Here is a 21,095-nt window from a genome sequence, read left to right as displayed (position 1 = left end):
GATTTGGGGAGGAAAGCAGAGGGATGGGAAGTCGAGAGGCCCTGGGAGTGACTGTTAGCAGGATGACAGCAGCCATTGTTGTGCTGCGTCTGTGGGCTGAACGCAGACGTGTCTGCATAGCTGGAACTGGTGGTGGTGTAAGAAAAACTGTGGTTTTTGCGAGAGAAACTGAACCATAGTGACCAAGAGAGGAGGAAATGACTGCAAGATACCAGTGAAACATGCATTAATATTCCAGCACTAATGCACTAATGCAGGGGTGGACAACCTTTACTAACTAAAGAGCCACTGTTGGCCAAAAAAAAAAAAAAGAGAAAATCTTTATAAAACCTTATATTGAGCCTAAAATGAAAATTAAACAGCCTAATAAGTCTAAATTAGCCTACCAACATTATTAATAGTCATATTGAGCATTTATTAATATGATTTTGAAAACTAGTCTATGTCGGGGAACTCAAAACTAAACTCAAAATTGGCAAAACTGAAAGGTTAAGGCACCGGGCCGGAGACTTTCGTTAGCTATGAAGCCCATTTTAGTTGACTTAAATGTCAAAACTTTTTTAACATGCTGTAAAAAGGCTATACAATTTAACAATTGAGGAATACAAATAGCTTTTGGTCTACACCATGGATAAATGAACATTTTAATGTAAAAATATGTATATCATTTTTTTTGTCCCAGCCACGGGGAGCCCCTGCAGGTAGCCTAAAGAGCCACATGAGGCTCTGGAGCCACAGGTTGGCCACCCCTGCAGTAATGTCTTCCCATAACACCACTGATAGAATCAAAGCATGCTGTGTCATTGACCATGGAGGCAGCCCTTACCTGAGCTCCTCTGTGTGCTGGGCTAGAAGCTGCTGAGCGGCTGCGAGAGCGGCTAGACTCTGCGCCAAGCTTTGCTGGGCAGCGTCAGGCCCCGAACCCCCTGATGGAGCCTGTGGCTGGGGCTCAGCCGAGGGCTGGGGGACCTGCGGGGCCCCGTGGCCCTGCCCCGGAGCCTCCACAGGGGGTAAAGGAGGCTGGAAGGCAGGTGAAGTGTGCTGCTTTCTACCTAAGGTGTTACTGCCTCTACGCAGGGTGTGGTCCGAGTGCTTGTTAGGGGTGCTACACGAGGGAGAGCAGGGAGACAGTGGAGGAAAAAAATAAACACCAAAGCTTTGATCAGAAAGTCATTGATTAGACCAGGAGAGAGAATCCCCATTACCACACAGAGAGAAGTCATTACAATCAGTGTTAATGATCATAGTAAAAAGGAATCTTCCCCAAAATTTACAAGAAGCAAAAGGGATCAGAAAAAAGCAACTGGATTAAAAACTGAGTTAATCCCAAAGCAATTAATCAGAGTAAGTATTGAGTGTTGTGGGGCGGAGAGGAGGGGGCTGCACTGAGGCTGATTACTTGTCTTTGCGCGTCGTGTCGTTCTCTGGTCCCACCATGCTGCCGGGCCTCTTCCTCTCAATGGTGCTGCAGTCGTAGTCAAGGTGATTGTTGTGGTTGGACGCAGGCGTGGGCATCGCAAACATGCCGGACACGTTGAACTCCACATCTGTTGGAGACACAGAGGATAAGGTTTACCAAAGCAAACTACGACACTAGCAGTTTAAAGATCCAGATCCTGTACAAAACCTTAAATGCTGCACTCTTCAGTGCAACTGGGAAGTCGTAAACGCCTCGGCTGAGACCAGCAGTCACGTGACAAACATGCTGCAAAACTTTGACTGAATTAGAGGTGTTCACGGTCAAGTGAAACTGCAAGTAGGGTTTTTTGTTTTTTTTAAAAAGCAAATAGTTCTATAGGTATAGTAGAGCTGGGCGATATATATCGATATAAAAAATATATTGATATATTTTTTAATGTGATATGGAATTAGACCATATCGCATACAGTACAGGCCAAAAGTTTGGACACACCTTCTCATTCAATGTTTTTCCTTTATTTTCATGACTATTGACATTGTAGATTCATCAAAACTATTAATGAACACATGTGGAATTATGTACTTAACAAAAAAGTGTGAAATAACTGAAAACGTCTTATATTCTAGTAAGCAAAGGGTGGCTACTTTGAGGAATCTAAAATACAAGACATGTTTTCAGTTATTTCACACTTTTTTTGTTAAGTACATAATTCCATATGTGTTCATTCATAGTTTTGATGCCTTCAGTGAGAATCTACAATGTAAATAGTCATGAAAATAAAGAAAAACGCATTGAATGAGAAGGTGTGTGTCCAAACTTTTGAGTGAGTTTGCTAGTTTTAGTTTAGTTTTTATTTTTTGAAAATGCTTAGTTTTAGTTTAGTTTTTATTAGTTTTAGTGTTAGTTTTTGTTTTTTTGTAATGGGTATGTGCCTTCATTTCCTTTGGTTTATCCATCTCAGCCCCAATAAGGTTATTAATTCTTACAGTTCCAGGTGTTTTGTATTTGGGTTGGAGTGTAGACATCCCAGTCTCAGTAAACATATTTACCATGTGTTCCTGCATGTTGAAATAGAAACACTGAATTATGAATGAAAAAAGTTGACAAAGACGAAAACTAAGGACATTTTCACGATAATTTCAGTTAGTTTTAGTTAGTTTTGTAACCACACAATACAGTTTCAGTTAGTTATCGTTTTTTTAAAAACTCGTTTTTATTTTTATTTCAGTTAACGAAAATGTTTTTTCAATTTTAGTTTTCGTTATTTTGTTAGTTTTCGTTAACTATAATAACCTTGGCTTGGATTGAAACCGATGGGCATCTACAAGTCTAAAAAACTGCCTGAAATTGTCTTGAGACTGTGAAAGAATCTGCCACAAAGTCCTTATTGTTTTAACATGACAGCACAAGCCACTGACCCATCGCCCCCCCCCCTCTCTCTGTATGAGCACCAGAGCTGCTAGATCAACCATGACAATAATGCAAAATGCTTTAATCAAATAAGTGTAATTTGCATCCCATGATACAAATTCACAGAAGAGTGCACAAGCTTTGGTATAACAATTGTAACAGTCGGTCACTCAAATTGATTTTATGGAAAGTCTCTTGAAAAGGGAACAGCACTATACTGACTCCTTCAGCTGAATAAAGGGGAATATCTGACATCTGTTTTCTAAGTTTTCACTGCATCCTTTGAGCTGACCACTGAAGTACAAACCACAGATGGAGCCAGGGCAGACACAGCAGTGATTTTAATCTTGCAGCATCGTTACTGCTGACTCCTTCTTTTCTCGCCAGGCCTTTAATATCAATCGTATTCACCGTGAATCCCTGGTGTAAAATAAGCCCTGATTGAAGGAAGATCTGGATACAGACATATCATTAGAGGACTGGCAATCTATATGTAATAAGGCTCACACCCAATCAATCAACACTCGATTTAGACTATTGCAGTATAAGTGGTTGATGAGAACTTATATCACACCAGTTAAATTAAATAAATATAATAGGAATATCCCTGATGTGTGTACAAAATGTACTACGGTGAAAGGGACACTATTCCATTGTGTGTGGCAATGCACTAAGATAAAATATTTTTGGGAGGAGGTTAAAGAGGCAATAGAAAAAATTATTTAAAAAAACATTTCAATGGATCCTGCACTTTTTGTCTTAGGACTTTATCCAAAAGGTCACAAATACAACAAAAGTGAAAGAATATTAATAGATATGTGTCTGTTACACGCTAAAAGAGCCATTGCAATGTTTTGGAAAAAGACCAGCAGACCGAATGCTATGTATTGGGTGAGGCAAATGCTCACAACTTTTCCTTTGGAGAGAGTGACATACATACGAAAAGGAAGGCAGGATTTGTTTGAAAAAATATGGGAACCGTTTAAAGTGTTTGTTACGGTTTGTTAATCTGACAATTGACAATGAAGAAGAATAAGCAGTCAGTTAAGTAAACCTTAAATCAGGATTAATGAGTTCATGTACCTGCAATTGTATAAGGCATTGAATTATGAAATGTTTTGTGGCTGAGAAGTGGATGTCTGTGATGTGTATGTGTATAGTCCATTTGTAATCTTGTTTTGTTATGTAAGGAAATGTCAATAAATATATTGTTTAAAAAAATAAATAAATAAATAAAAAAAAGCCCTGATTGGTCGGACTGAAAGGAACTGCTGCAGAGGAAACAACCTACCCTCAGGAAAGAACCAGTCAGCATGCTGGATGATGGGCTCCACGATGGCCACCACGTGCACAGAGGTAGCTGCAGCCATCTCAGCCAGACTCCTGGGTGGACACATACACATGAGCAGAAATGAGACGCTTTCTAACATAATGAGGGACATAAAATAACAGGCTTTTCCTCGCTAGAATAGGGTCATGCCTTTTATAACATTTCCTTTGTTTGGCACAGTAACTAACTAAGGGACAGATATAAAAAATCTTTCCTGCCACATGCCATCACACTGTACAATAACAAATAATAGTCTGGTTCATTACATACTGTCTATGCACTTTATGTGTTCTTTATGCACACTGTTCATCGCACCTTATTTGTTTCATAGCACCAACATTTTTACACTGTATATTCATATTTATTCTGCACTGGAATTCTATTCTACTCCTTCTTTAGACACTTTATTTTTTATTGTATTTTATTGTATTTTTATATTTTATTGCTTGAAGTATGCCTAGGTTGTTCTTTTTATTTAATTGTGTTGTCGTTGTCTCTGTGTGTAATGCTGCTGCTACGCTGTAATTTCCCAGCTTGGGATAAATAAAGTCTATATCTATCTATCTATCTATCTAACACGTGATGCGGTCATTCCCTCTCACCCTTCAGTCTTGGCCCACAGCAGATTGGGTCCGAGGACGATGGCGATGTTGCTTGGAGTCATTTTGTTCACCTCGCTGTCCTGAGCCAGTTTGGCCAGAAACTTCACCAGATACCTGAAGGAGAACAAGAAACCAAGGTTATTATAGTTAACGATAACTAACGAAATAACGAAAACTAGAATTGAAAAAACATTTTCGTTAACTGAAATGAAAATCAAAACGGGAGTTTTTTAAAAAACGATAACTAACTGAAACTGTATTGTGTGGTTACAAAACTAACTAAAACTAAAGGAAACATTTATTGTGACCTTATTGAATCTGGCACCCAAAAAATACCCCATTACAAAAAACTAAAACCAACACTAAAACTAATAAAAACTAAACTAAAACTAAGCATTTTCCAAAAAATAAAACTAATCAAAACTAGCAAACTCACTCTAAAAACTAATTAAAACTGACTGAATTTGAAAACAAAAATTGACAACGAAATTAAAACTAAAACTAATGAAAAATCCAAAACTATTATAACCTTGCAAGAAACTTAATGAAACACTGTCAATTGAAGCAACGCCGTCACAACCTTTCTGTCGTGGGTTTAAACAACTGACCTCAGGTTGGTTTTGTTGTTCTTTGGTAGCTTATCACACACAACCCAGAGCGCCTGGAGCCTCTTGTCTGGGTCTGACACACTGGAGAGATGGAAAATGAAAGCAGAGCACGTTATTAGTACAGTCTCCAGAGGGCTGAACCTCCCAGAGTAATCATCCTATCATTTCTGACTGCTGCACAGTGATAGATTCATTCAATTTTGGTACATTTTATTCCCAGTGATAGTGTTAAGAGCCTTGCCTGGATGCCTGGATCCATTCATCATAAAGCTGGTGGGTCATCAGAGGTTCAGGGAGTTCCCTCAGGTAGGACTTCAGTGCTCCTGAAACCACACAACCACACACAGGTTTCATCATTTAAGCAGGTGACTCCCAACCAAGGTTATTATAGTAAACGAAAACTAACGAAATAACGAAAACTAGAATTGAAAAAACATTTTCGTTAACTGAAATAAAAATAAAAACGAGAGTTTTTTAGAAAACGATAACTAACTGAAACTGTATTTTGTGGTTACAAAACTAACTAAAATTATAGTGAAAATGTCCTTAGTTTTTGTCTTTCAGCTTTTTTCATACGTAAACCTTTTTATGTTGATATGAAATCTATTTCATTTATCTGGTTTTATGACTTAATAATAAACTTATTGGGGCTGAGATGGATCAGACAAAGGAAATAAAGGCAACATTCATTGTGACCTTATTGAATCTGGCACCCAACAAATAATTACAAAAAAACTAAAACTAACACTAAAACTAATGAAAACTAAACTAAAACTAAGCATTTTCCAAAAAATAAAAACTAATTAAAACTAGAAAACTCACTCTAAAAACGAATTAAAACTGACTGAATTTGAAAATAATAATTGACAACGAAATTAAAACTAAAACTACTGAAAAATCCAAAACTATTATAACCTTGCTCCCAACTAGGGGTACTTGTACCACAGGGGATATATGGAAAGATTGTAGAGAAGTTCAACTCATTAAAAAAATAATTATGATTTGATTGAAGGATATAGCCACATATTAAGTCGGCTGGAACACTGCATGTTGCATTTTTATAAGAGGGCCTGAAAACTAGCGAGCACTGAAAGTTAAAGAGGTAGCTTAAATGAATGGCTAAACAGTTCAAATAATTGGCTAAAAGTAATGAATAAACAGATAAAATGGTTAACTTAAAGTACTGACAGGTCAATAATTAAATAATTAATTAATTAATTAATCAATAATTAATTAAGCTTGAAGTAATAAAATTAGCTAAAATATAATGGATAAACAGTTGATATAGTTAGCTAAAAGTTAGGAATAAATTGTTGTAATAAATAGCTTAAAGTTATGAATAAATGGTTGCAATAAATAGCTAAAAGTTATGAATAAAAGGTTGCAATAAATAGCTAAAAGTCATGAATAAATGGTTGCAATAAATAGCTAAAAATTATGAATAAAAGGTTGCAATAAATAGCTAAAAGTTATGAATAAAAGGTTGCAATAAATAGCTAAAAGTTATGAATAAATGGCTGCAATCAATAGCTAGTCGTTTTGAATAAATGGTTGCAATAAATAGCTTAAAGTTATGAATAAAAGGTTGCAATAAATAGCTAAAAGTCATGAATAAATGGTTGCAATAAATAGCTAAAAGTTATGAATAAAAGGTTGCAATAAATAGCTAAAAGTCATGAATAAATGGTTGCAATAAATAGCTAAAAATTATGAATAAAAGGTTGCAATAAATAGCTAAAAGTTATGAATAAAAGGTTGCAATAAATAGCTAAAAGTTATGAATAAAAGGTTGCAATAAATAGCTAAAAGTTATGAATAAATGGCTGCAATAGTTAGCTAAAAACCTAATTATTAACAGTTCAATAAAAAAAATATTCAAAGTTTAGTGAGTTTTGAGGTACGTTCAGGCAGTGAAAAATGTGATCATTTGATCTGACCAAGAAAAATAAATAAATAACCAACAGAAAAACAAAAGGGACCTCGCAGGTCGTTACCTGTTTGGGCCCTAATAAAGACAATATCTACTTTTATGCAAAGATAGTGTTCATTTGGAAGTAATATAAATTGGAGAATTGGTCCCAGTATACCAAGAAACAAGCATTTAAAATAAATAAGAGGGCCTGAAAACTAGTGAGCACTGAAAGTTAAAGAGGTAGCTTAAATTAATGGCTAAACAGTTCAAATAATTGGCTAAAAGTAATGAATAAACAGATAAAATGGTTAACTTAAAGTACTGACAGATCAATAATTAATTAATTAATTAATCAATAATTAACTAAGCTTGAAGTAATAAAATTAGCTAAAATATAATGGATAAACAGTTGATATAGTTAGCTAAAAGTTATGAATAAATTGTTGTAATAAAGAGCTTAAAGTTATGAATAAATTATTGTAATAAATAATTGTTCAGGCAGTGAAAAATGTGATCATTTGATCTGACCAAGAAAAATAAATAAATAACCAACAGAAAAACAATAGGGACCTCGCAGGTCGTTACCTGTTTGGGCCCTAATAAAGACAATATCTACTTTTATGCAAAGATAGTGTTCATTTGGAAGTAATGAAATTAATTGTAATTGGAGAATTGGTCCCAGTATACCAAGAAACAAGCATTTAAAATAAATAAGAGGGCCTGAAAACTAGTGAGCACTGAAAGTTAAAGAGGTAGCTTAAATTAATGGCTAAACAGTTCAAATAATTGGCTAAAAGTAATAAATAAACAGATAAAATGGTTAACTTAAAGTACTGACAGATCAATAATTCAAGCTTAGTTAATTATTGATTAATTAATTAATTAATTAATTAATAATTAACTAAGCTTGAAGTAATAAAATTAGCTAAAATATAATGGATAAACAGTTGATATAGTTAGCTAAAAGTTATGAATAAATTGTTGTAATAAATAGCTTAAAGTTATGAATAAATTGTTGTAATAAATAATTGTTCAGGCAGTGAAAAATGTGATCATTTGATCTGACCAAGAAAAATAAATAAATAAAAAACAGAAAAACAATAGGGACCTCGCAGGTCGGTACCTGTTTGGGCCCTAATAAAGACAATATCTACTTTTATGCAAAGATAGTGTTCATTTGGAAGTAATATAAATTGGAGAATTGGTCCCAGTATACCAAGAAACGAGCATTTAAAATGGTCTCTGGTTTGGGACGTACCAGCGACAGCGTGGGGGTCGGAGTAGAACTCCTCCAGTTGTGAAGTGGAACAGTCCAGCGCTGCTTTTAGCTTCTTCAGCTTGGACGCCCCTGCTGCGATTCTGAACAGACCCTGACACACAAACACATACAGTGAAAGATAAATAAAGCACAGTAACATCCCCAGCAAACAACAAAGACACAAGCAGGCACACTGAGCTTTCAGCCAATTACACACAGACTCTGTATAACTCCACTACATAAACTCCCCCTGCCAGCTGCACATAATGAAACCTTAAAGCAGGCAAACAAACACACCCACCACTCACAGCACAGCCCGCTCTTTACTTTGACACATAAACAAAGGCCGTCTTCACACCATAATGACACAGACCGGACTCGCCCGGGAATGAATAGGTCGACAAATAGTGGGCTGTGCAGTTAACACTTGCACTCTCTCTAGCCATTTTTTTGTTGCACAGATACAAAACAGGAATCTGATTTATGATCAGGAGACAAGTAGATTCTATTGTATTCTAAATTTGTATCGGGCAGGGACATCACAAACATATCATAAATCGTCGATGCAGCATAACGGGTGACAGTTTCTTTGGAACAGCATGGCAGATATGCAGGAGTTTCCCTGTTTACAGTTCGTCTGTCCGCCCGTCTGCTTCGCTCTTAAGATGTTCATGTGAACAAACAGTTTAAAGCTTGGTTTTAATTATGACAATGACCAGCGGAGCCGCTAATCGCAGCCACAGCTCCATGTGACTTTTAATGAGCTACACCAGCACTTCTTTTACTTCCATGGTTAGACGAGGAAAACAAAAGGAAGTCCAGTCGGTGACGCTGACAAATCTTAACACATGCTATAAAACACTGTGCAGGAAATGAGCTTGGCGTTAGATAAGAAGTGACCTCTCTTTCGAGGTCACTTCTCAAATGTCTGCTGGTTATTATTTAAAGAACAAAACATGTGACCGTATACATTTATATAAAAAGTTGGATTCATCAGTTGCCGACCTAGAGAGAAGAAAATTGAATGTCATTTTAATGAATATTAAATATTTTTAAAAAGCCTATGAAATAAGCAAACATGGCTATAAAATAAAAAAAATATTCCTATGAAACGCATGAAAAAATGATGAAATCCATAAATAAGGCTATGAAATAAATAAAAAAGGTTAAAAAATACACAAGTATAAGAGGAAATGTACATTTAAATAAATAAATGAGTTAGATGGGAAAAAATAGGATGTCAATGATAAAATAAATGTCCCCTTATAAAAAAAAAGTTTTTTTTTTTAAAATATTGAACTATGTAAACTCATTTATATCTATCTATATTAACAGTTACAAATGTATTGTGTCATTTATTTATTCAAGGATTTGTTTCACAGGCATATTTTTTTATTCAGCATCGACTTAAAAGTAGAAAAGGGGTGTTGCATAATCTGGCTCCATATCTATTTTTATTGATAACAATTCGGCCCACTGTCCTTCTTCATGATCTTGACTTAAGTGAGTAAACCTGTGTGCCATAAAACCGAAACAATGAGCTACATACACTCACCAGCCACTTTATGAGATAGCAAGGTGTACCTAATAAAGTGGCAGTGTGGACTCTTGCTTCTATAACCCGTGTGATGAGTTACTGTTGTCTTTCTATTACTCCTACCAGTCTTGTCATTCTCCTCTGACATCAACAAGGAATCAAGGCTCACTGGATATTTTCTCTGTTTGGGACCATTCTCTGTAAACTCCAGAGATGGTTGTGTGTGAAAATCCCAGTAGATCAGCAGTTTGTGAATTACTCAGACCGGCCCGTCTGGTACCAACAACCATGCCACATTCAAAATCACTTAAATCACCTTTCTTCTTCATTCTGATGCTCTCTTTGGCCTTCAGCAGCTCGTCTTCACCATGGCTACATGTCTAAATGCATTGAGTTGCTACCATGTGATTGGCTGATTAGATATTTGCCTTAACGAGCAGTTGCACAGGTGTACCTAATAAAAGTGGCCGGTGAGTGATGCCGGTTAATGCACCATATTAATGATCCACATCATTTTGATTTCACTAAGGCCGCGTTCAGACTGCAGGCAAATCTGATTCAAATCAGATTCCTGCTCAAATCTGATTTTTAGGGCTGACTGTCCACACTATTTTTAGCAAGTGTCCAAATCGGATATGGCTCTGTTCAGACTGGGCCACATTTTTGACTGATCTGACAGGTTGCCATAGTAACGGCGTCAGAGCGTCTGACGTCGTCACGGCGTCAGACATCATATAACTGCGACAGCGACAAGAACAACAACAACAAACATGATGGAAGCAGGTCACCTCAGTATATTGGCCTTATCGCCTTATCATCATTGTCCAGTAGAGGTGCAGAACATCTCAGACGCACCAGGGGAGAAACCGGGCGGCTGGACGCCCCTGTCGGGCCCGCATGAGTCGGGCGCGGCTGCCGGTGGACACCTCGTCTCCGCGCTGCCGGCGCTACACGTAGAGTGACGTCACAGACAGTCAAAACCGATCCGAGTGTTTGGAGCGGTTCAGACTGAGACGCATCAGTCCAAATGCGATCTGAAACTACCTCCCGAAGGTGGTTTCGATCCGGTTCGCAAAAATTGGATTTCATGTGATTTGTGACTATTCAGACTTCAAAAGAACCATCCAGTTCCAATCTGGATGGGCTAAAAATCGGATTTTGGCTGGCAGTCTGAACGCGGCCTTTGGCCTTCAGCAGCTCGTCTTCACCATAGCTACATGTCTAAATGCATTGAGTTGCTGCCATGTGATTGGCTGATTACATATTTGCCTTAACGAGCAGTTGCACAGGTGTACCTAATAAAAGTGGCCGGTGAGTGATGCCGGTTAATGCACCATATTAATGATCCACATCATTTTGATTTCACTCAGTAGATCAATGCCTCCGTAGAGCAGAATGATCATGACATAAGCTACAAAGAAGGCAAGTTTCCTTCCTAATCTCTCCACATTTTAACCTCCTTACCTCTTCCTTCATGCCAGTCTCTAGAAGCATCATGACGCAGGCCTCCAGCGGCAGGGCCACCTCCCTTCCACTCCGTTTCAGGTGTTCATCCAGCCCGGTGCCAAACGCAGGCTTCTCTGTCCACGAGTCTGAACACAGAGAGTCATTAATGTTGGAGAGAGTACCAGACAGCAATGCTAGACTGTGAATTCATTCAAATCTGAAAAAAAAAGTGTGGAAATGAAACAGATTATTTGTCAGGCTCGTTTGTCACACTGGTATGCAATAAAACAATAAATAAAACTCAGCACTGGTTCAGGACTCAAGCCTGTTGCTGGTCTGGATGGCAGATTTCTGGGTCAACAACTCTCCCTCGGGCCAGTTCCCAGCCGGTCCTCGCTCCCCCTACATGGTGCCGTCAAATAATAACCACATGCTCCTCGTCGGCAGCGTGGCCGCTTTCTGCGTGCATGTGTGTTTGTGAACGGGGAGGCAGAGGAGCGAGAGGGGAGCTCGCAAAAAAAGCCCAGGTGGGTGTGATGTGAGAAGTGTGTGTGTGTGTGTGTGTGTAGCTCGTGAGTCATCGCCACATGCTGGGAGACCAGGCTCATCTGGTTTGAACCACATGTGTTAATACAGGGAAAAAACAAGCTCCTTGAAAAAGACACAGCGTCACAGACCAAAAAATATTAATGATGGGGCTCTGAGAGGAGGAAAAAAAACAACATTCTTTAATATCCGCGGCCTTTACAGCAACTCGGGTAACTCTGGTGCTCAGAAAAACAGACTGGAGTGATGTCATTGAGAGGTACAGTAGCTGGTTTCATTTCTCCAGCCGTGAATAAGAAAGTGTTTCTCCTCCTAGCAACTGCTTGTCACCTTTGGGCGAGCTGCTCAAACCGCCTAACAGGAAAAGGTTTGTTTAAAGGGACCCAAACAACACAGGAACCGAACGAAAACAGAGGTAGTCGCTCGGAAAAAAGGCGCATTCTTCAGGAAACGCGTTAAAAGGGCTCATATTCTGTGCTGCACAGAGCCTTCTTGTATGTCATTTTTATAACAACGCTGGAGTGTTTGGTGTTAAAAGTCTGCATGTATCGTACCTTGCTGAGCCTGGATGGTTGGCAACACATTCTCCAGAACAGTGAGAGACTTTCTGTGGTAATCAGCTTGAGCTTCTAAGAGCTGCAGAGACACAAAGTGGAATAGATGGAGGTCAGTTGGATAACGTGAGTAAATAAAATGACTGGCCAAGTCTGTGTTCCCCAGTTACTCTGCAGCTGTGAGATTTCTCACAGAAACTCATTCAAACACATGCTGATGACACAATGTACTCACTGTAACGAAGAAGCGGGCATAGTCCCCTTCTTTGGAGAAGAAACTGTACATGTCTGCAGCGAGTTGATCCTGGGAGATAAAAGAAGAAGAATTTAAAGTGAAGCAGTGTAGCATTAACAACAACAGTGACACAAAGTGAAGCTTTGCTGCTGTGAATTACCCCACAACCAGCTGCTTAATTAAAAACAGATTTTTTTTTTTAAATAAATGAAATCATCAGAATTACACCATTTAATCCAGCCAGAAGCTGTAAAAACAGAAATCAGATTTTTTTTAATTCCCAACAGTCCCTGAATACATCATGTGGTGAACACCTCTGTCAGGAAATGTTACCAAATCAAGCTTAAAATTTCTTTAAAAATCACTTTATTCTAAGTGCCATTTAAAATGATGCCAAAAATAAACCCTTTATAGCAAGCAAATTCTGTTAAATGCATTAAATGTTTTCCTCCTGAGCACAACCGTGAAGCAATGAATGAGTTGGCTGAGACCAACAGTCACGTGATAAAAATTCAGAGAAACGTGGGCTGAATTTTACCCAGAACACAGATTTCTCCTAACTTCTACAGAAAACCAAGGGGGCAAGGTAGTAAACAAAAGAAAAAGGAAAAGTCCTGGGGGGATCTTTCATCCCCACTTCATAACTCTGTATTACTGTATTACTACTCTTAATTACTGTGAGAAATGCAGGATGTTATTCTCTTCGTTCACAAGATCAATTGTTGCATTCTGTCCCTTATGCTCGTACGGAGTTGGGTAAAAGGGCATTTGTTTACTCTGCACCTTATGCATGGAATATGCACCAGAAAGAATGGAAATTAACTGAATTTGTTTCTTTGAGCACTTTTAAATCCAAACTAAGAGTTATTGAGGCCAATTCCATAACATGCACTTGTTTCTCATGACGTGTTTAAAGTCTGTATTTTATGTAAATATGTAACTGTATTCTATGTTTGCTGCCTCTTGGCCAGGGCTCCCTTGAAAAAGAGGTTCTTAATCTCAATGGGATATTCCCTGGTTAAATAAAGGTTAAATAAAAAATAAAAAAATAAAAAACTCCATCCATCAAATGAATGTGTACTTCAGGTGGCACGAGGACAGACATCAGTGGTCAGCTCAGCACTACATGAGTCATAAATCCTCCTGCTGCTGGCTGGACTCCCTGGGACTGGGGGGCAGAACTTTTGCAGGGGAAACACAAGGCTCGAAGCTTCCTGGATAGAAAACCTGACACATCGCACAGCCGCCACACACTAAAACTCACCAGTGATTCAGTTCAATAGATGCAAACACACACACACATACTGAGCTGATGAGGCATTTTCATTGCGTGCGTCAGCAAACTGGGTCAGAGGGCCCAGCGGTCTTGGGAAGTCCAGTTGTTGCTGTGGTTATTCTTTTTCCTGTTTCTGATCAGAGCTAATCGCAGCTTATTTAACTCTATTAACCCATTAAGGCCTAAAGCGCCTGGAAAAAAATGCCTGGAAAACCTATGGGCGATTTTCAAATGACCCCCTAAAACCTGAAGTTTTTTTGGAAATTCAACACCTACTAAATAATAGATTTTTCAGCCTCTGTAGCAGATAAAAATGAAATTCAAAAAGTATTTGAGAGCTTATACCCGTGGCTTTCATACGAAGTTGAGTTTATTCGTCCAAACCTTCAATAAATTTTTTTAAAAAATCAACAAACTCAGCAAATGTTACATTTGACTGAATAAAAAATCCTATGCATAATACTAATACATGCCCATTAGCAAGATGCAAACATGATATGACCATTGGAAGAACAAGACATAGTTCTCATTAGCCTACTCTAATAAAAAATAATAATAATCATAATAATAATACATTTTATATATTGCAGTTTTCAGGCTACTCAACGACGCGTAAAGTAATAGAAGACATAAACAGTCATGATTTCTTATATCATCATCACAATCAATTATTATTGATTGTGATATTCTGTGTATATATATTGTGTATTCTGATCATGATTCTGATGCATTTCATCGGCCAAAGACTGAAAATAGGTGGAAAATAATACAAATACTACAAAATGACGGCCTTAATGGAGTGACGCAACAGCGCTCCCGGTTTTAATGGTAGAAATGCGATAATGCTTTCCCGGCGTCAAGGGGTTAATGAGCCCTGGTATGACCTGCTATGATCTTGATAAACAAGTTGTTTATAAAGCAATAGTTGACCTATAAAGACCCAGGAGTCTTCTATACATTAATGCTGGTTACCTTGCAAAGCTCCACTTTGTTCGTGGCCTCGTCCATCTCCTCCTTGAGTAGGTCAGCCTTGGCCGTCAGTGCTTGAGTGTTTGTTCCTGAGATTATTGACTTGGTTGCCTGCAACCATCTGAGTTTGGAAACAAGGGGGGAACGAGAGAAACACGGGAAGAGATTACCTAAAGTTTGAAAACACTGTCTGGAATGGATGCATCACCTGACACGATATATAATGCAACACGTATAACATGATGGAAATAAGGAAGAGGATTGGGGCCAGGTAGCAGACAAAAAAATAATAATGAGAAGGACATTTTTTTTCATTATGCAGTTCGAGAAAGAAGTCGAAATGTCGGGAATAAAGTCAACTTTTTGAGTTCGGTAAAGTTGGAAAGATATTTACAGATTTGTTGTGGCAATAAGTCATCAGAGGAACATTAATGTCATAAAATGAGCAATAACCACTATATTTAAGGGTGCAGTAGTAGGGATGGGTGTTATATGGCCATAAAAGAATATCACAATATTTCAGGGTGTTTTTGTGATAACGATATTCTTGACGATATTTCAAATACTGAAAAATATATAGAAAATATAATTTTTTTAGCCTGTATAAATTAATAAAAATTGAAACACCCCAATGTAGTAGTCGTAAAATCCCCCTACACATAAATGGTTACTACAACTATTGTTTTGGGAAAATAAGATAAGATATGATAAGATAGAACTTTATCAATCCCGAAGTAAATTCTGGTTCCAGATTGCTCCAAAGCAATCACAAAAACAATCACAATATAGGATATTGATAGATCTGCTCATTTTTTGTGAATGTTTTAGACATATATTAGACCAGGGATGGGCAACTGGAGGCCCGGGGGCCGCATACGGCCCGCACCCTCACTTGAAGTGGCCCTCAGTACAACTACATGCATTTGAGCATGAAATCTTAAAAGTGCAGTGTAAAAATGCACAAAATTACTTCTTGCAATTAATGTTGGTCTGCTGTTCTTGCACTTTTTACTTGCTTCAAACCTTTGTATTCCTATTTATATTGTTATACATGCATTTGAGCATGAAATATGTTAAGTTACTGCACTGTAAACATATTTAAAATTGCAGTTTCATCATATCTGGATAAGTGCACGGTCCTATATGTGGCCCTGTGGTAGTGAACATGAAAAATTGTGGCCCCTTGCAGCATTTAAGTTGCCCATCCCTGTATTAGACTTATTGAGGAAAATCAGGTTGTAGCTTGCAGTCTACTTTACAGAACTCAAAAAGTCGACTTTATTGTCGTCTTTTCTTGTTTTTTCTAAAAGTGCATAACTAATTTTTACCTCCCTCCTCTTATTATTTTTTTTCTCCTACCTAGCCCTAATCCTCTTCCGTATGAAAAAGAACGAGCTGTAGACGGACTGACCTAGCTCTGGCAGAATCATAGTCCAGCACCAATTTGGCCAGCTGTTTCCTCTGCTTCAGGATGTTGGGGATGTCCACCTTTATCCAAAACACACACAAGTTGAATTAGTATGACAAAGATGTGAGTTCATGGAGGTCTCTGAACCAAAGAGATGTGCAGCGTGTCAGTAGTAGCAGCTGTAGATAGTGCAGTTGTACAAGAAACTACCCCAAAAGCATGTTTGGAATATGTGGTATAAAAGATGACAAACCACAGCCTGTAATGACAAAGAGGAACGTCCTTATGTTACCAGGCTTGCAATCAGTTTTGTTTTGACTTCTCCTTCTCCAGCCTCACAAAACAGGCCAATGTGGGCTCACGTGACTGGGCAGTGCAAACCCAAACACGGAAACACAAAAAGCTGTTAAATAATCCATTCTTCTATTATAAGACGAAGGAAAACAAATAGTAGGGGTGTGACTGCACTTATAAGCAGGCCAAGAGCTATTAAAGAATTTTATATATTTAACTGGGGTTTAGTTGCCGCTGTGTCCAGAAGGTGTGAGGTTTCTTTTTTTTTTTTTTAAACTTTATTTTTTCCAGTTAATAAAAAGCAACTAGCAACTTCCAACTCTTCCAGTAGCAACTTCCTGGAAGAGCACTGAATCTCCCACAGTTAAACATTGGTTTAACAGTCTTTCCAATGTTCTAGCCATGGAGAAGTTAACCTATGCCACCAAGGGAAAAATACAGAGCTTTTTTAAGTTATGGGGACAATTTATTGAATATCTTGAAAGTCACCGATCAAGATGTTGAACACTTGAAAAGGACAATGAAGTGTATATGTGTGCATAAAGAAAATGTAATATTCAACACAGCAGCTACATAGGAAATACAGAGTTGTAATTTTTATTATTATTATTATTATTATTTTTATATCTATTGGTTTTTTGTTTTACTTCGTTTTGTTCTTTGTTTTAGTGGTAATTTGTCTTGTCTGTTTTGTTTTGTTTTTATCTAAGAATGTGGGCATGTAAACCCTCATTAATGTATGTGTCATGTTAATTCCAAAAACCCAATAAATATAATTTTCAAAAAATAAAAACACATACAGAAACATACAAAAACACAAGGGGGGTAAACACTACTTTGTCACATAGAGATGCCATTTTGTCCATCTTACAACATATAGCTCTGTTTTGATTCTAAGACTGTGGGTCATTTGTTCCATTGATCGAATTTCTTCTACAATGTCCAGCCAGTGGTTCAGTCCAGGAGGGTCAGTTCTCAGCCAACTTCATGTAATGGCTTTCTTAGCTGCAAGTGATAGGATCTTGAACAGGTATATGTCTTCTTTACCTATTACATTATCTGGTATCAGTCCTAGATATATACACCGTGGATCATTAGGGATATTATACCCAAAAATTTCACCCATAGCTCTTAAAACCACTTCCCTAAAACAATTGTATTTTCTCACATGACCAAAATATATGAGAATGGTTGGCATTCAGTTGCCCACAGTTTCTCCAACAATATTGTTGTTGGCCTAATTGTTTATTTTTGATTTTGGGTGTAATAAAGGTGTGAGGTTTCTTACCTCTGCCAGTTGGCTGAGGGGATCCAGAACGTCCTTCTCTATCTGCAGCTCATGTAGCATCAGTTCTGACGCCAGGCGGTTCTCTGCGTCGCCGCACACTTCCATCATCTTTCTGTAAACACCCCGAAGACAGACAAGGTTGTTTTACTTGTCGTTTTTTGGCTTTTCATTTATGATCATTTTGGCTGCGTCACTACATATGGCATACAAAGCTGTGGAACAGCCTACCTCTCCAGGTCAGAGCTGCACAGTCTGTTGAGCACTTTAAAACATTATTAAAAACCTGTTTATTCTCCATGTAACCCAGACCCGTTCACTGTGTTGTTTGGAGTGGCTAATCCAGATAGTGTAAAAAGTAGTTATGAAGCTAAGGCTATCTCCCTTTCAACATTGTTAGCCAGAAAGTTAATTCTACAGTTTTGGAAATCTGAAAGAGCTCCTACGTTTGAAATGTGGTTGAGAGAGCTGGGAAATGTCTTACACTTGGAGAAAATCAGGTACATCATATCTACTAAAGAGGATATCTTTTTTAAAATATGGCAACCTTTTCTTGATTTAATGTCTAAAAACTGAATTAGTGTTATTCTATTGCTGTGCCATTTATGTTATACCCTTGTTTTGTTTGTCTAATGTCAAAAACTCTGTCAAAAAAAAAAAAACATATTGTTCTGTGTAGCTCCACCATTTATCTCTAATTTGTATACATAATTTGTATATATTTTTCTGTTATGAAAACAATAAAAATAAATACACAAAAAAAAAACCTCTCCTTGGCGTTCAGTCCCAGCTAGGCAAGAATCCTTGGCTTTCTTTTTACTTTTTTACCCTTTTATTTGTCTTTTTTATCTCTAACTCTGTTTTGGATTGAGTTTTTATTACTATTTTTATTCTATTTTATTTTATTGTTTTACTGTTTTTAGTATTTTATTCTTTTTATTGTTTTTATTTATACCCAGTTGTGTATGATTTATTATATTTTAATAACTGTACAGCACTTTGGTCAACTGAGGTTGTTTTTAAATGTGCTCTATAAATAAACTTTGACTTATGTGAGTTCATTCTCAGCTCCTATTGGAAGTCTGTAATAAACTGTGTAACCAGAATACAGACACTTAGACCCTTGAGGACAAAAATGTCCCATTAAAGCCGATTAAAAAATGATTGATTCCACGGCCAGTAGAGCATAATATAATTGTATTATATCAGGCTTTAAATCTTGAGCCCTGGTTTTAAATTTGTAGTTTTTACTACAAATCACATCTCTTTATGCCCTATTTGCAAATATATATCACTTTGCTGTATTATCAAGCACAACAGTCTTTGATACAATTTATAAAAATCAAATTGTTGCTCGACACATCCCAGACTACCAGAAACTTAAAAAAAAAAATCCCCTTAGCATCCTGCAGACACACACAAACAAACAAACAAACAAACAAACAAACAAACAAACAAACACTGGCCTTATGTAAAGTTATGAAAAAGTTAAATTCCAAACTGGAATTTAAAGGGTTAAAATATGGAAATGAATGACTATTTTGACGTACTGTAAAAAGATTAAAATAAAAATTTCCACTAGCATTTAGTAAACTGAAAATACTAAATAATTAATATTTTGTGGGTTTTTTCCCCTTTTAAAAAACAAAAATGGCATGATGTAAACAATTTGAAGGGTTAAAAGATTCAGCTCAGTGAAAGTGATATAATAATATTAATATATCATTTTATGGCAGTTTTTTTCATGCAGACATGTCCTCATGTATGTCCTCAGATGACACGAGGGCTAAAAATCCCAGAGTAGTCATATTTATGCCTTGTTGACAGATTGAACATTGATTGTAACTAATCAAACACATTCCCGACAAAATAAAACAACACAGAAGGATGACAGTCTGCTCCAGCTCGTCCTCTGTTCCCAGTCAATAACTGAAAACAAAACCAGGTTACTGTGATGTCATCATTTCCAGCTGCCCGGAGCCTGGAGCACAGAAGGCCGAGTGACGGCTCATCTGCGATTATGAATCATGGTGAGTTTTGTGCCACGGTTATTTTTTTCTTCCAGGAATTAAAAAAAAACCTGTAGCCTTGAAATACAAAAAAGAAAGTCTCGGCTCACAGTCAACATAAATGCATCACATTTTACTAGCAGACTATCTGACGTAGTTTCCCTTCCTCATAACTTCCAGACAGACACATGGCTGCTGGAGACATTCGCTTTCTAGATCCTCTGCTGAACTTGTGTGTTTCTCTCGGTCACGATGAATGATGGGAACTTCTGAAAGTCCCGACAATAAAAAAAAAAACTGGGCAGATTGCTTGCCCTGAATGCATGGCCTCATATTTCACACTCTCTAGGGTGCATCTGCTCCATTAGCAACAGTTGCCAAGGCGGGTCGATTGGCTGTTCAGCCTGTCATTCAATCCCAAACTCACCCTATCAAGGAGTCTTCTCCCAATTGGTTCCCGCCTTCCACCATCGCCTGGGATAGTGCAGTCAGAGGAAGCTTTTTCTGTGTGTGAGAGGGACAGATCCAGACACTGATTAGACTTCTACAGTTATCAACATACACAAAAAAAACACCAACTTCTATACAGTAGTTTCAGTATTTGATGTTCAGGCCAATGGAGAATCATCAAGGACTTTCCATTGAGCGGTAAATTCACAGTCAGGAAGAGGAAGAGAGCTTTCTGAGCACAGGAGGAAAAATACAGACATTTAAGATGCAAACTAGGGAAGTGAGACATTTATCAAGTGACAACACTGGAGCTTGTTTCTACATCTGTGCAAAACATTTATGAGTGTGCAACATCCTGTTTTTTTCCCAGAGAATCCCAAAGGTAGAAGTGTCATGCACAGTGAGTAAAGATGACAGATGTCTGAATGGGAAAACGGAGCGAGCGGTGCTGAGAACCAGAGAGGCGGAATAAGGAATCAGTGTTTTTACCTGACCATTTCCTGTATAGAGGCGTGGTACGGACTGAGGTGCGTTTTTGGGTGGTGC

At 37.7% G+C, this 21,095-nt stretch overlaps 1 protein-coding gene across 4 annotated transcripts in view; it reads right to left on the bottom strand.

The window, feature by feature from the left end:
* The window catches only part of arhgap17a (Rho GTPase activating protein 17a), a 48,162-nt gene that overhangs the window by 6,160 nt on the left and 20,907 nt on the right, over positions 1-21,095 (bottom strand). For 2 of the 4 annotated variants that reach the window (XM_059324348.1, XM_059324350.1), the window contains exons 4-18: positions 21,039-21,071; positions 20,527-20,603; positions 18,094-18,205; positions 16,515-16,591; positions 15,107-15,224; positions 12,859-12,927; positions 12,624-12,705; positions 11,542-11,669; positions 8,541-8,652; positions 5,612-5,693; positions 5,371-5,451; positions 4,763-4,876; positions 4,122-4,213; positions 1,400-1,547; positions 827-1,105 (exon numbers count right to left, since the gene is read on the bottom strand). In XM_059324348.1, the coding sequence (XP_059180331.1) occupies positions 827-1,105; positions 1,400-1,547; positions 4,122-4,213; positions 4,763-4,876; positions 5,371-5,451; positions 5,612-5,693; positions 8,541-8,652; positions 11,542-11,669; positions 12,624-12,705; positions 12,859-12,927; positions 15,107-15,224; positions 16,515-16,591; positions 18,094-18,205; positions 20,527-20,603; positions 21,039-21,071 (1,604 nt within the window). The remainder of the gene's footprint in view (positions 1-826; positions 1,106-1,399; positions 1,548-4,121; positions 4,214-4,762; positions 4,877-5,370; positions 5,452-5,611; positions 5,694-8,540; positions 8,653-11,541; positions 11,670-12,623; positions 12,706-12,858; positions 12,928-15,106; positions 15,225-16,514; positions 16,592-18,093; positions 18,206-20,526; positions 20,604-21,038; positions 21,072-21,095) is intronic. The other 2 variants (XM_059324349.1, XM_059324351.1) reach the window with 2 other exon arrangements.

This window comes from Centropristis striata, chromosome 21, assembly GCF_030273125.1.
Source record: "Centropristis striata isolate RG_2023a ecotype Rhode Island chromosome 21, C.striata_1.0, whole genome shotgun sequence".
Classification (NCBI taxonomy): Eukaryota; Metazoa; Chordata; class Actinopteri; order Perciformes; family Serranidae; genus Centropristis; species Centropristis striata.
Note: the sequence above shows the minus strand (reverse complement) of the source record. Positions and strands in the feature narration are given on the sequence as shown.